General features: G+C 38.7%; 1 protein-coding gene across 3 annotated transcripts; it reads left to right on the plus strand.

Moving 5' to 3' along the window:
• The first annotated feature begins 9 nt into the window (after nucleotides 1-9).
• LOC115446603 (G1/S-specific cyclin-E) lies at nucleotides 10-14,851 on the plus strand. Of its 3 annotated transcripts, none has more exons than XM_030173324.2 (8): nucleotides 10-252; nucleotides 1,029-1,082; nucleotides 1,170-1,236; nucleotides 1,308-1,588; nucleotides 1,785-1,986; nucleotides 9,071-9,182; nucleotides 9,339-9,973; nucleotides 10,063-14,851. In XM_030173324.2, exons 2-8 carry the CDS (start codon nucleotides 1,069-1,071, stop codon nucleotides 10,267-10,269), a joined length of 1,518 nt encoding a protein of 505 aa, XP_030029184.1. In that variant the 5' UTR covers nucleotides 10-252; nucleotides 1,029-1,068; the 3' UTR covers nucleotides 10,270-14,851. The 3 variants fall into 3 exon arrangements, with proteins under 3 accessions (XP_030029184.1, XP_037298720.1, XP_030029186.1); XM_030173326.2 differs by lacking the exon at nucleotides 10-252 and adding an exon at nucleotides 393-945; XM_037442823.1 differs by having other exon boundaries at nucleotides 1,029-1,236.
• The last annotated feature ends 276 nt before the right edge of the window (nucleotides 14,852-15,127 follow it).

A 15,127-nucleotide genomic window follows, 5' to 3' on the forward strand; every position in this document is an offset into this window, starting at 1 on the left:
TACCAAAGTTTTACCGCGACATTTTCGCGCGGAAAGCCGGGCGTTATCGAGCCGTGAAAACCTGAAATGTAATGTGTAAAGATAGATATCCTTCTTAGGTGTTACATTTCTATTTATATTTTGTGATTTTAAGAACATATGTGTGAAATATATAGCAAAATCCATGATATTTGTGCTTAAAATTAACATCCCATATATAGTGGAGGAGGAAATTTCGTTTTGTGGATATTGGATTAATTAGTGAATGATCAGGTATGTTGTGAGTAACGATTTCGTAACTTAAAGATACGCTTCATCTTATACGATAAGTAAATTTACCAATAATTTCAGACTTTGGTCATAATTAGGTTATAAAACTACGGTGGGCGATAAACCAAGCCAATTATATTGTCAACGACTGTGCCGTTTTAGATGCTTTTACTTTGATTTTTCTACGAATAATTCATTTCTAAATTGGTTTTAAGATTGTATCATCTCGTGCACGGGCTATTTTTATCAATTTCCATAAGTGGATGGGCCGAGAAACCCAAGCTTGCGACGTGTCTAATGGCGCTGACGGGATGATTTCGCGCGCGAATGTGACGGATTCGTGGCATTTTTTCGAGCAGCGGATTGATAAATTTCAACATTTTAACGCTTAATATCGATAGTTCATGCTCTTTAGCGAATGTAAAATACTAAAATATCCACATTATCTATGAATTACTGCCCTAAAATACGCTTAGAAAAATTTTCTCCCGCCAATCAGCAGGGGGCACGCTGTAGGAAGATCCATCTATTTAGCGTACAATACGCCCTAATATACCGTATTTTTAGTATTTATGCAATTCTACAATGGTTCCAGTTAAAATAGAGCCGATCAGTTTTATGTTAAATTTGGAAATATGCCCTCAATTACGGTTGTCAAGTGACATAACCCTATTTGCAACTTGAACATGACATGCGGTAATTTTAGGCAGTATTTAGCTAATTTGAATAGTAGAAATTAAAAATGGAGAGTCGAATAATGTATGGGCTATATGTTTTAGGCTGTGGAGATAGTGTGGCGGTGTCGCTGCCCCCTCTACAATGGCACAAACTGGGTATGTAGAAACTCGACTCGGATATCACATTCGAATGCTGACCTTGATGTCTATTGCTTATTTATTGCCATTGACACTCATTTACAGTTCCTCCAGCGAATCTAGTGAAAATCGTATGAATCTAAAGAGAAAGAGGAACTCCACAGACGATGAGGTGAGTACAGTCACAAACATTCAATGCACAACCACACAAACCCATGTTAACACCACTCAATCCACTTGTAGTTAGAAAACCAGCCCCCGGCAAAGATACCTTCCAAGACTGATGAGGACATTGATGACCAGCCTGCTCACAATGTGGTGGTGGAGTCATCATCATGCTCCAGTGACGAAGAGAGCTCACAGTATGAAGGGAATGAACCAAGGAGTGTTTTCACAGACTTAGATTATAACCCAGACAGTTTCTTAAGCCCACCGAGTATACCTGATCTTCCTAACTGTGTGCTGAGCCCTTTGGAGAATGTTGCTAGAGGCGAGTCCACTCCACATTCAAATAAGAGGCCAAGGTATGTATATTAACTAGTTTAGATGCAATTGTTTTACGAATCACTGTTAACTGCATTAGTCCAATCAGTATATTGTAATTAACATAATGTTTAAGTTAAGCATAGACTTCTATTCAGACTGAAGAACTACAGAAACAATAACATTCCCCTGCAGTGTCATATTCTAGGTGTTGAATATGTAAACTTTGACTTCCAGTACAAGTAAACCCCTGTGCCCCACACCACCAAAACGTAAATGTCCCCTGCCTGGATTGTCCTGGGCGGATCCTAAAGATGTGTGGAACAGCATGTGTGATTGTGACGCCAGGTCTAGCATGAAGAAGAATCCCAATATGTTTGACAATCATCCAAATCTTCAGCCGAGGATGAGAGCTATCCTGCTGGACTGGCTCAATGAGGTAAGATGAGGCTCCTTTTACAACTTATTTATAGTCTTTTAGAGTTTAGAATGTAGGTCCAGTATTACAGAGGGTTGAATGTGTAAGGGATATATGGGAAAGGAACTTCAGTTCAATGTAAGCACTTGGGAGTAAGTACTTCAAATACAGCAGCAAAATTGCAAATGTTTTAAAGGTTTCTTATACAATTTTATATGTCATTTTGTGTACAGATCTTAAATGAGTAGTTGTATTTAGGACATGAATTTAGATAGTTGACTTTATACATAGATAATATTATGTATATGAAGAAAGTAGACCTGTTATGAAGTAGTCATGTTAACATATTTTTTGTAAAATTTCATGCTGTCATGCAGTGGTTTTTTGATGGTAAGTGTAAATGGTTTTTTTCTACCAAATCTTTACATGTGGAAAGTGATGTAATAAAGGGTTCAATGACCTCCTTTTTTGCAATGTTCATTGAACTCTTGGCCACCGCGTTCCCGATTCACCACAGTAATTTGTTTTCAATATGATTTTTTGACAGTTTTGATGAATCCTTGACATAAAATAGCTCAAGTGAAATTTTGTTAGCACTTGTTGCTATGTCGAAAATTAAACTTGATTCGTTTGCATCCGCGAATTTATCGAATAAGTGGAGGACGTAGGTATAATACAATTAAAATACCGTTTTTAAAATTTCATTAGAATGGCGTGGTGTAGCCCCGCCACAGAACGACAGCACGTGGTGCATACGGGCGCACCGTTTCGCGCGTTTGCAGCGTGTGACTTTCGGTATAACCCTAAAACCAAACCGCAGAATATCAGCGACGATAACCTAGCGTAGAGGAAAGCATCCCGTTGACAACATTGTAGCTAACGCTTTAAATATGTTTGTGCTATATTGGTTTATATATTTATTACCTAGGTTTGTAATATAGAGACTACTGCAGTGGTAGTCCTAATATCCTATTGACATCATGAATATGCAAAAAAGTAGCGTAAAACAAGAAATTCCATTAATAATTATTTATTATTTCGGTCTCGAGCTAGGCTGCAGCCAGTTTTGTGTACAGAATGTCTTAGAAAGCCGGCGTGCATATTTTTGCTCTAGCGTTTCTTACATCCAGTAAGATTATCATAAGTTCCCCATTCTTTACCATAAATATCGACAACTTAGTGTAAACGTTGTCTAAATTCACTTACCACATGCATAATGCAGGCATAATAGTAACAAACTATACTGGTAGGGGAACTAATTTGTTAGAACATAGATTACCAGCTTACCGTCATTAAAACATGCACAACACAATGGAACTTGACCTTCATGCGCATTTTCGATTCCGATTGTGTTGTGAATGGTAGAGATGCATTGCGGGTGTTTACTTGGATCCGGCTCGATTGAGGAATCCGTCCCATAGAAATTTTGTATGAGGAAACATGCGATTACTTAATATTTGGGGTGTAATCGAAATAGACGGTTTTCGAGTGAATATGAAAACTTGGACTTAAGGACTCGTGATGCTTAGTCTGTGAAGTCGGCGAGGTCCTGGTTCCAGTGTTGAATATGTTAGTATTAGTTGCAGCACTGTCTTTCGGAGTATAAGTAATTTCATCATTGACTAAGCTAAGATATGTAATCGATGCCTGCACAGTAAATAGTAATGTCTCTAGTTGCTCGTTGCATATTTGACGTGGTCGCTGAAAATGCGTAAAATTCCATGTTACGATGTTATGTATATGAATAAAAACTTAAATTGAACTATAACTGATTTATAGCAATAATTACTAGATACTACGAGATTTAACATCATATGCCTCAAAGTGGCGGGCAGTTCAGTGCCAAGCAGTTTTTATCAACTTCTGGGTTATATACGTACTTTAAAGGATACGGTATTTACCCACAAACAAGCCCAACTCGTTATTCTATTGCACGTTAATCACGACTGTTTTCTCCATTGCTTGTTGTTTTTTGTCTTTAGGAGTAGCGTTGTTTTTCCTTATTACCATCGGTAGACGAGCAGGCGTGCCACCTGATGTTTAGCGATCTGCACTCCCCAAACACTTACAATTTACAATCATGGGTGCGCTACCGACGTTAAGGGAAGGGAATAGGGATTAGGTATGCGTGAAGGGTTCTTTTGGCATCCAAATATCTTAGCAATAAAGCTACGAGCCGTTACTCCACCTCGGCTTTTGTTATACCGGTCGAGCTGGTCATTTATGTCGTAGATAATGAAATATACAGCCTCATGGTAGATAATTTTACAAAAAGAAATTAGTTTAAATTTATCAGCTGTTTTATGACTGCCAACTCGCGTGTATCACTGGTAGGTACCGGACTATATTCGGCGCAGCGGTCGACTACCTGGCTGTAAAAAGAGAGGCCGCGAGTTCGATTCCCACACGGATACATTTTTGAGACATCCGTAAATATTTATTTTGAGTTTGGGTGAGGGGTGTCGAATATTCCTGATATCTAAAGATTTCTAAGTGTGAGATCAACGAATGGATTTTTAATGTCACCTGTAAATTATATTGATTTTTTGAAGTTTATAAATTATATGAGTTACCTAAAATCTCTAAAGAAACACTTTGCTTTAAAATTATAGTCCGCAAATTTAAATAAAAAATAAAATCGCAACTAAGCCTCATTTAATACAGCATCCATCATCACGTATTTTGCTTCAGGTATAAGGTGGACAGTGAAACTGAACACTCGTTTGACGGCATTTCTAGACTCGACAGTTACACGTATAGTTAGAGCATCTATTTTATATATAGAAAACATTATGATTGACCTTGACCAGCATCTATTTTCCGCTCAGTGAATAAATTGTTCCCTAGGTTACCAAAATTATGTGGGAATTTGCATATTTCAGGAAGAAACGAATTCGATTTTTTTTAAATAATTGTAGGACTCTAATCCTTTCCTTCCTCCGATCCTTTTCACATGATATAGGGAACTGAGCATCAATCCCTCACTTCACGTTGTCGGTGTGACGTCATGCCGGCAATTTTTTGTCGATAATCAAGGGAAGAGAAATCTCTTGCCGGTAGACATTTTATTAAGTTTTCTATAGCACTATATATAAATCCTTACAGCATGAAAATTAATTGGTACATAAATCATGATTACAGAAAACTGTATGTTGTAAGTAAAGTACAAAAAATAAGTAAATGTTATCTTAATCAAGAATGTTTTGAGATGATTTTTCTTGAGCTTGACTTCACCTAACATGCACAATGATGTAGACTGTAGACTTAACGTGTTAGAATAGAGAGACGGCGCGGCGCGACGGTGCCGGTAAATTCTTACGATGGACTTATCTAGCTGCTCTGGTTCATCTTGCTAAGCCAAGGCGCTATTGACAACGTCTATCGATGCGATTGTAAAGAGCTGATCACATTATATCCGTTTTGAACGGTTAAACTTGGATCCACAACACTTTCACGCGAATAATTATGCCCGCATGATTTAATTTTAAATGCATTTTTTGTGTCGTGCATTTGCTTTGTCCACGTGGTAACTTTATTAGTTTTTGAAGGACTGAAATGCTTATTGGCTTGTAATAAATATTTTTTTTTACTGTTATTAAATTAATTTGTTTATATATCTACACCACCCTGTCGAGTTGACTGGTACAGAATGACTTTGACTACGGCATTAAATTCGCCTCTACACCATGTATGAAGTATTAAATAAATTATAACAGGTTAGAGAAATATCTTATATTGTAATACGAATTTATGAGAAATTTATTAGCAATAAAAGTTATGAATTTTAAACCTTATGGTTTCATAATAAGAAATATATACCTAATTAAATAGTCTTGTAAGTGGCCATACTATGTTCACAGAATAAATGGTGCGAATTTAAAGTAAATTTTGGAAACGTTTGTACGTCCGTCACGCCATAAATATCGATGGCATTTTAATGGTACTTTTACTGTTAACTAGTTGAAGGTCGCGTCTGGCTTCTGTGTTCAGTGTTCCGGCCATTGGGTTATCTTTAATCTATAGATGAGCATTTTTTGCGCTTTGACCTTCGGCAGTCTGATGGCTTATATTTGCCGTATCATCGACATTGTGATAGGTATTCCACCATCTGGATGAATATTTTGTTTTCTACAACTTCCTTGTGAAACTTCCAATAATATCCTTATAGAATCAGCTTTGCGGCTTTAGCAGCAGTGCTTGGCATTACTCTATAAGTAGAAGAACACGTCCTCCCGTTTCAAACCTTTAAATATACTGAATGGCGAAGAAAAACATCGTGAGGAAACCTGCATACCTGAGAAGTTCTTTATAGGAATTTCGTGGGTGTGTGAAGTCTACCAATCCGCACTAGGCCAGCGTGGTGGACTAAGGCCTAAACCCTCTCAGAGGAGGTAGTGCCCAACAGTGGGGCAGTATATAATACAGGGCTGATATTATTGCATTATAAATATACTGAAGTTTAATATTATAAAGCTCACGTGAAATGGCATGTTCTAGAATATAGATAGAGCGAGCTGTAAGTCTCTACATATAAGCATTCTGGGTAGCTATTTAAAGTGTTGTACTGAAAACCCGCACATAGTATTCCCCTTGACGTTAAATAAAGCTATTTCAATACCTTACACTTTCAATATGAGGAAGTTCGCCATTTAAATGAACGGAATAAAGTTGGCGCGAGTCGATCGGTAAACCTAAAGCTGCTACAAAAAGTTTATCAATCGTGAGCCGTTGTCGACTCTCGTAAGTAACTGTTTATGCGACAAAAAGCGAAGGTACCGCGCTCCACCACCTCGAGTAATGTTAGACATATTGTGCAAGCCTCGCGGGCGTCGGCTTTGTCAATGGACATTGTTGGAGCCTAATCGATCTTCGACTAGACGAATGACGATTTTGAAACCGACATTTGTATTTGTAACTTTGACACGGACATTGTTAGACCAAAGTCTTTATATCTATGTGATATCTTAACCAATGTTTCAAGTGTATTTGTAAATTTGTATGCGCAGCAAAGAATCTAGAATATAAATGATTTAGTGTCTAAATAGGAGCTGGAGAGTATGGGCTAGTTTTATATCGAAAATAGTGACTGATGGAAATTCACTCGGGCGAAGCTGCGAGCCAAAGTTATTTAAAATAAAATGTATAAAATTTCTATTTAAAACATGAAATGATCTTATTACCAATCTCTTTGGTCCAGTTGATTTAAAAAGAGCATTTAAATGATTAGATATCGCGGGCCCGCGGGAAGAGTCGCGCGCTAAGTTTTTTTGTATTCGGACAGGTGTTAGTTTTCATTCAAGGTGCGCGTGTTGCGGAATCATTGCTTCAGTTATACCTCTATTCTTTATTGAAATGTTCATTGTATAATGAACTTTGTATATGATTGAAAAGACTGGAAAAACAGTTATGCCTGCGGTTGAGAAGTGTAAGTCCCTCGTTGATTAATCTTTTACTTTTTTCCCGTAGTAAAAATCCATGCCACGGGTGCCATTTATGAACCTGGGAATTAATGTTTTCCGTGGCTTTGCATTTAATGTCAAATAAAGTTCATCATTGCTGTTTTAGGATGTACAAAAAATATTATACATCCAGGACATTCATAACAATGTCAAGTATCGCCAAATTTGCCCATTGAGGTCATGACCGCGCAAATAGAACGTGTATATGGTGTTAAGAATTGAACCAATTAGGACATCCTTTGGTACCAAAACCCTGGTCACTGCGATAGACGTAATTTAATTATTCGTGTGGGTTGCTAGCCGCTACACACGCAAGAAATGTGACTTTGGACTGCCAATACTATCCTAGAGTTCCGCAACTTATAAACAAAAAAAGTCAGACGCAATCAAAAATATAGATTTTATTTATTTGGAGAAGCCTTACTCCAATTTCTTATGGTTAGGCCAAGGGGTGACGTATCAGCAGTGGACTTCATGTGGCTGAGGACCGATGATGAGGGATAGAAGGTTAATAATTTAGGATTGCGAGCAGTTTACATGTAGGGGTGGTTGCTTCGGTCTTGAGTACATTGTAGAAGATTAATAGTGTCGCAAAAGTTCTATAATTATTTAAAGTAAACATCGAATTTCACATTATTTTTCTAGTCTGCGTTCTAACTTCTCCCTACCTTTCTATTTGATTAATTTCGTTGCGGCATAAAGACAAATTAGTGGTCCCTGAGACCCGCCGAGCTTCGCCGCTCGGTGTCATAAAATGCGTGCAACTGCTTCTGCTTACAGAAGTTGTAGTGGTGGTTGTGAGGGCGGGAAAGTTTTTGGCTTTTACGTGTCTGATGTTATTTTTAGAGCGTAAGTACGCATAAATTATGGTTCTCGAGGTGTTTTTTAAATGACCACTCACACGTCATTTATTTCGTCTATAATATATAAATATGTATGTGCTTATCAATATAATGCTAAAAGTTTCGAATGCGCAATTTATTTTTATCAATCGTCCAAAATTAAGACGTGTATGAATCAGGCAATGCGTGGGGTCAATGCTCTAATTAAGCGTCCTGCAACACTAGACACGACTGCCCCTAGTCACAACATAGCTACGTTTGACAGAAGTATTTGAGAACTCCATTCTTCCGAGAAGATTATATTTAAATTAAAATATAAAAATCGACATAAAATCAGAAAAATAGTTTAATTTAAATGTCTAACATTCGCGTAAACATAAGAAATCTTTAAGAATATTTATATGTCAATAAACAAGATTTTATTACTTTTAAGTCCAATAATAAAGTTAATTCTGAGTTACTATGCTATTATGTTCTTATAAAAGCTTCTTAATTATAAATATTCTTGTAATGTAATAACATTGATTCTAATTAATTTAGGGGAGACCTATGTTTACCAGTTAATTTCCATAGGCTGAAGAATAAAATGTAACCTTGTACAAAAATCTTGAAATTAACCACAATAATAATGAAGGAGTTAGAAGGTATGCGGATAGAGGATAAATATAAAATTTTAAGAGAGCGGCGTTGGTATCACTACCTATCTAAAATACAACCACAAAGCTGCAACTTTCTAGATGATTCTACAAACCCAAAGCCTGAAGATCATTCCCCGGTTAGTCATGTCTTGATGTTTGTTGACAGGTATGCGAGGTGTATAAACTGCACAGAGAGACGTTCCACTTGACGGTGGACTATGTGGACCGATACCTGTCCAACACAGAGGACGTGCAGAAGGGCCGCTTACAACTTATTGGTACGTTACCTGATCCTAGACGATAATAGCGTTAAAACTAAAGTTGCAATAAAAAGAAGTTTTACTTATATTGTTTTGAACGATGCTTATTTACTTGAGAAGAAAATAATATAACATAAACATGATAATATAATGAAGAAAACTTTTTTTTTTCAGGTATCACATGCTTGTTCATAGCGGCGAAAGTGGAAGAAGTGTATCCTCCAAAAATCGGCGAGTTCGCATACGTAACGGACGGCGCGTGCACCACCGACGAGATCCTACTAGAGGAGCTCCTCATCCTGAAAATCCTGTCGTGGAACATCACGCCCATCACCATCAACGGGTGGCTGAACGTGTACATGCAGCTCGCGAGCGAGGGCCGCAGCGCGCTGAAGCGTCTGCTCGGCGAGCAGGAGTCGGGCGCCAACGCGCTGCGGCCGTACACGTTCGTGTTCCCGCAGTACTCGTCACTGGAGTTCGTGACGTGCGGACAGCTGGTGGACCTGGCCGTGCTGCACGTAGACGTGAACCGGTGGTCGGCCGGCACGGTGGCGGCGGCCGCGGTGGCGCACACGTTCGGCCGCGACCTGGCGGAGCGCGTGTCGGGGTTCGCGTGGGAGAGCGTGCGCGCGTGCCACGCGTGGCTGCGGCCCGCCGCCCGCCTGCTGCGCGGCGCCGGCGCATGCGTGCTGCGCGCCGCCGACGGCGAGTTCGTGCAGCGCGCCGCCGGGCTCGACCTCATCTGCCCCGCGCTCAACAGCGACGAGAGCCACCGCGTGCAGCAACACAATGTCAGCCTCGACATGTTTGTCAGTATCACTATACTTTTAACATTGTGTCTCTATCTTGCCGCACTTATATATTTTTAAATTATATCACTTGTATTTTCGTATGACAGGATAAAGTTTACCAGGAGATGACTGAGCAAACGGAGTGGGCGGGCGCGGGCTCGTCGCAAGAGACGGAGCTCCCGCCTCCTGAGCAGCACATCTACCCTCCCACGCCGCCGCAGTCTGACCACAAGAGCCCCAAGACTCCGGGCACCAAGACGCCCTCCTCGCGGCACGACGCCCTCGACGTGGCACTCAGGCCCGACCTGCATTGACCGGTGAATTATCTGTGAATGTTGTGTTATGTCCGTGAACTACAGTGTAGTTCAGTTTTAATAAGTCGATACACGGGACTCGGTGCAGTGTGTCGCCGCTCGCCGCGCGAGCTTGTTAAACTTTTTACCGAGCGCAAGGTCACAGTCGTAGCAAATAAAGCGTCAGTGGGACATTTTGAGCAATTCTCGTAACATCGGTGCCTACAGCGTGCTTCTACGCTGCACCCATACTCGAGGACGTGCTGGACCGACTGCGGCCGAACTTATAGTCATTCGTGACATCAATATACATGATTGTCGGAGGAAGTGCCGATCTTTGACAAACGTACTCGCGATGAAGAATTTAGCCGACTGATATCCAATCTTCATCGCGCGTATTATTAAACGGAACTGTCTAATTTTTAGATGTAAAATGATCTGATACTGCTGGTGACTCTTGGACAATGATATATTTGGTGACTGACGCTGTCTTCACAGAAATGATTAGCGTATTCACCAGCTAATTCAAGAAATGTAAATAAGTATCTATAGTTCAGATGTTTGCTTAATGAATGTGTTCATTCAGCTTTTCTAAGAAAACTGATATTGGGAAATTCATTAATGACAATTTTGACTATTCTAAAATTACACCTAATAGCACCGTACATCCTTGACAAATAGGTAAATATTTACATTTCTGGAACCGTCTGATGAACACACTACCTGAACAAGACGAGCACACTCCGTCTCGGCAAAACTACTTAAAGCTGCAGTCATGCCATTTTTATCGTATCAGTGGGATTGTAGGAAAATACCGTTCCTTCTCCCAGTACCCATTCCTACCCTTAAAGTTGGCAAGACATCACAATTACTTTGAATTTGTGGATGGTAATGAGCAGTGACAACCACTTAGCACGTTCCCACTCTTTGGATGTCGGGCCTGACAATACATCTAGTGCTGTAGTGGCCGAACATTTTACATGAAGCTGTTAACACTTACCCGACAATGTTTTTTGTAGACACTTAATATAAAATGTTCTGCAACTAGAGCACCCGATATCGGTGGCGAATTGTCCACATAACCGGATTCTTGCCGGCTTCTCTTTCCTTATATAAAATCTAGTAATCATTAGAACGATTTGCAGTATGTATGCATATTTGTAGTACCTATATGTTGTGTCAGGTACCCTTTGGGAAAATTTCACAATGCGCCACTGCCTGATTATTATCGGCTTCGACATCCGACAAGTTGGAATGAGCTGTTACTACGGTAGAACTAGTTCGTTAACCGGCCTTCTTAAATACTCATTGTATCCCAGTTAAAGCTACTAACACGCGACACTAACTCGCCCGTGTGGAGTGTGGCAGCCTTCTAACCAACTAGCGCACTAATTTGCTGTTTGATGTTTAGTTACTCACATCTATTTAACTGGGATATACTGTACCTTAATATTTTATTCATCCTCGCCATTAATCAAGTATCCCATGCTTTTTCCTCCTTTTCATCCCAACTTACTTTGTTTTAGGTCGAAGACTTTTTTGTTGTTTCCATAGACTGAGTAGGGTTGGCTTAAGGGTGCTTTTCCTTTGTAGCAATGCGCGACTGAGATAATTAGACATGCAGAAATTGACAATGTTATTTTGACGCTCCGCTTGTAAAGGCATCGTAAATCTACGCAAAAGTTGCTAGTTAATTGAACAAGCGTCACATCAATAAGTCCAAGATAGGTCCCAGCAACAGCTTGATTGGTGGAGTATGAAGATGCATTTGTGCATCAAATTGACTGAAAATGTAAACTTAGGTACTTGTGAATACGTTCACATAATTCTACTTAGTCTCCGAAGAGAACTTTGTTCCTATGGTATCTTGGATGGTGAGCCGCCGAAGAACCGCTCGCTGCTTAGACATTCCTATCGTGTAATGTAAGATATGAGTAATGTAAAGAGTCGACAGTCCACCGCTTGTTTCTAACCGTTATATATGTGTGTAGTTATAATTCATCAGTTAAGGTTGTGTTCACTCGTCACTTTGTTTTATTATATAAGTGAATATTGTAAATAAGAATGCATTATCCCTAATCATTATCAATAATCAATCTTATTGCCGTATGTCGATGAATGATATTGAGTCGTATATTTATTTAAAACATCGCTTATACTGCGTTGTGGTGGTATTTTGGTTTAAGATAATAGTCTTGGAAAGTTTAATAGATACTTTTTGTCACATTAGAAATGCGGGAACGGGATGTTGTCTGATAAGATTAATATTTTATAACTTTCGTGAATGGTAATAAGCTGTATATAACATATTGACGTCGACTGATAAACTCCGATATAAGTGATTAGAGTTTTTAGGAGAATATTTTTGGTATTTTTGCAGAACGAAAAATGAGTGCCAAGATAGGCGTATTTTCGTCGCACGATTGCTCATTATTTTGACATGCGTATGATGCACATGCACATATTCCGGGGGTGTACCAACGCTCCAACGCACTCGAACTTACCTCTTGCCGCTTGTGTACCGTAGGGGGTCTATGAAAATGTTCTAGTTGTCAATTGGGAATATTAAGAAAATTTTATTCGTATATTTATTTGTATTTCATTGTGCTTTATATTTAATTTATACTATGTAGTGATAAATCGGCAGCATCCCAAACATTGAAAGTTCATCTTAAACGTTAATACCACTGCGTGGCTTTGCATTATACGTTACCACAATATTATCCATTTTGTTTTATCCCACAATCAAATTGTAGACCTTAATCAAATAACATACAAGCATATTATGGGACATCCCCCAACTGAACTCTCAAAATTAGTTTAAGTAAATTTAATAATAATAATACCTAGTAGTTCACATTGCTTTAAATTATGTAAATAAATTGATAATTCTGTAATTTATTAGTTGAATAAACGAACTATATAAACGAGTTCAGAACTGATTTATATTCAAGACTTGCGCGCAAGCAATGCAATTAATATATGATAAACTACGGAACATAGTGTATTTTTAATTCAACATTTTAACCAAAGACTGTCCGCTGGACGAGAATCTTCGTTTGTTATTTTGAAACCCATTTGTGTAATACTTTTGTCAACTTGAGAGCGAATAAAATTATTATCAGTCCAGCTAGTCCAGCTATATTTTACGTAAAAAAAAATATGGTAAAATTTACAGTTTTTTGAACGGTATTCGGTGAGTCGAGTTGGAAGATATAACAAAAATTATGCACATACACCTTATCAATTTATTTACAAAATACTGTGTGCAGTGGAAGTCTATAAATATAACTCCAACCTAGTGGCAAGAAGTTTCCCTTGCGAGTTATTTATTGCATTTCTTTACGCTACAAATTGCACTAGTTTGTAAAATTAGCGACATCACGTCATATGTATTGTACGCTTTAGTTTATTGTTACTGGGCCACACGTGTAGGGTCCGTGCAGTGGCAGGGGTTTGCCATTATTATTGACCAATTGACAACATATTGACGGCATCCACGCTCCGCATCCTCCGTGGCGGATGCGTGTGATATCGTTCGTATAATTAATGTATGCATGATCCCAAGAATGCGCACGTTGCCGCCACATCACGGTCATTGCGTTGTGGCCATTTGTGCAAGTACGGGCATACTTGTCTACATTAGACGAACCCCAACTCGACTGAACGCTTATTGAGCGCTGTTCTTGGCAATTCTGACTGTACTTACAGATTTTGTGTATTAGCTGCCTATTTATATTATAACGTGCCTTAATATTTAATCACTATCTAGCGACTCTGTACTATAAGAGGATGTATGTGCATTCTGGACGCGTGTATATAAAATATAGAAAATGGTTTTACTAGTTCGTAATAAAAAAATATATATATTTATTGTATGACGAGCCACGCTATACTAGCATCTACTTCGGTAAGGTATTGTACAAATATTTATATTGAACAGAAAAATAAATTCAAGTATCGTTGTAGCTCACTCCTCGCTGTAAACACCAACTTATTTGTTGTGCGTTTCGCTTTTTTAAGATTAAACCATTTTGTAACTTACAAAAGCGGACCATTAGAAAATTGTTAGTATCTGTAGTGTGAAAATGATAGTGATTTATTGATGTTACTGTTAAGTTTAGAAATAATAATTACAGCGTCGGAGTTGTGTTTGCGAGCGAGCAGTGAGCCGCCTGTCTAACAAATTGCGTTGTACCTAACATTAGAACCGGGTATCGTAGCATTACTGTAGTTAATTCTTGTAGCATTAAGTTGAACGATTACGCTTATCCACTAAGGCGAAGGCTCACCTTATTAATAAGACTCTTATAGATGTGTTACTTTCATTGAACAACTTAAAATATATACGTAGAGGCAATGACGCCTTTTAGTATTAAGTTATTTTTATATCAATTTATGGGAAGCTTATAAGATAAAACATAGTAATATAATAGGATTTTTCAATTGTATTTCTGGATAGTATGTGATCTCATAAGTTGAACTCGGAAGCCATTTGTTATTGTTCATGAATCGTTGTCTCTTGTGCAATACGCATTGATCACATTGATTGTACACTTGGATGTCACGAAATAAAAGTATTAATAAACGGTGTTGATGATGATTTATTAGTTTTATTAAGCACGTAAAGCCGTCGGTCCTGCGCCTGATACCTCGCCGGTCATGTCGGATTGCCTTCTCACTGGACTATAAAGGAATAGAAAGTGCACATGTATACAGCGCTCTATAATATCACCTGCGTACTTGGCTGTCTTGGGATCGGCCGTTCGTTGTGGCCGATATTCGGTTAAGTGGAATTCAGTTTTATTTGCATCTTTTTGACCATAATAAATTATGAGGGCGAACAGGCGCTTCGGTCCTGATAATAAGTGTTCTTAAG

The sequence above is a fragment of the Manduca sexta genome, chromosome 25 (genome assembly GCF_014839805.1).
Source record: "Manduca sexta isolate Smith_Timp_Sample1 chromosome 25, JHU_Msex_v1.0, whole genome shotgun sequence".
Classification (NCBI taxonomy): Eukaryota; Metazoa; Arthropoda; class Insecta; order Lepidoptera; family Sphingidae; genus Manduca; species Manduca sexta.

Excerpts from the sequence above, each read along its gene's own strand:
- LOC115446603 (XM_037442823.1), top strand. The coding sequence starts at position 1,069 with ATGGCACAAACTGGGTATGTAGAAACTCGACTCGGATATCACATTCGA. Across the intron at positions 1,987-9,070 it reads TGCTGGACTGGCTCAATGAG|GTATGCGAGGTGTATAAACT; the intron begins GTAAGATGAGGC and ends GTTTGTTGACAG. Across the intron at positions 9,974-10,062 it reads ATGTCAGCCTCGACATGTTT|GATAAAGTTTACCAGGAGAT; the intron begins GTCAGTATCACT and ends TTCGTATGACAG.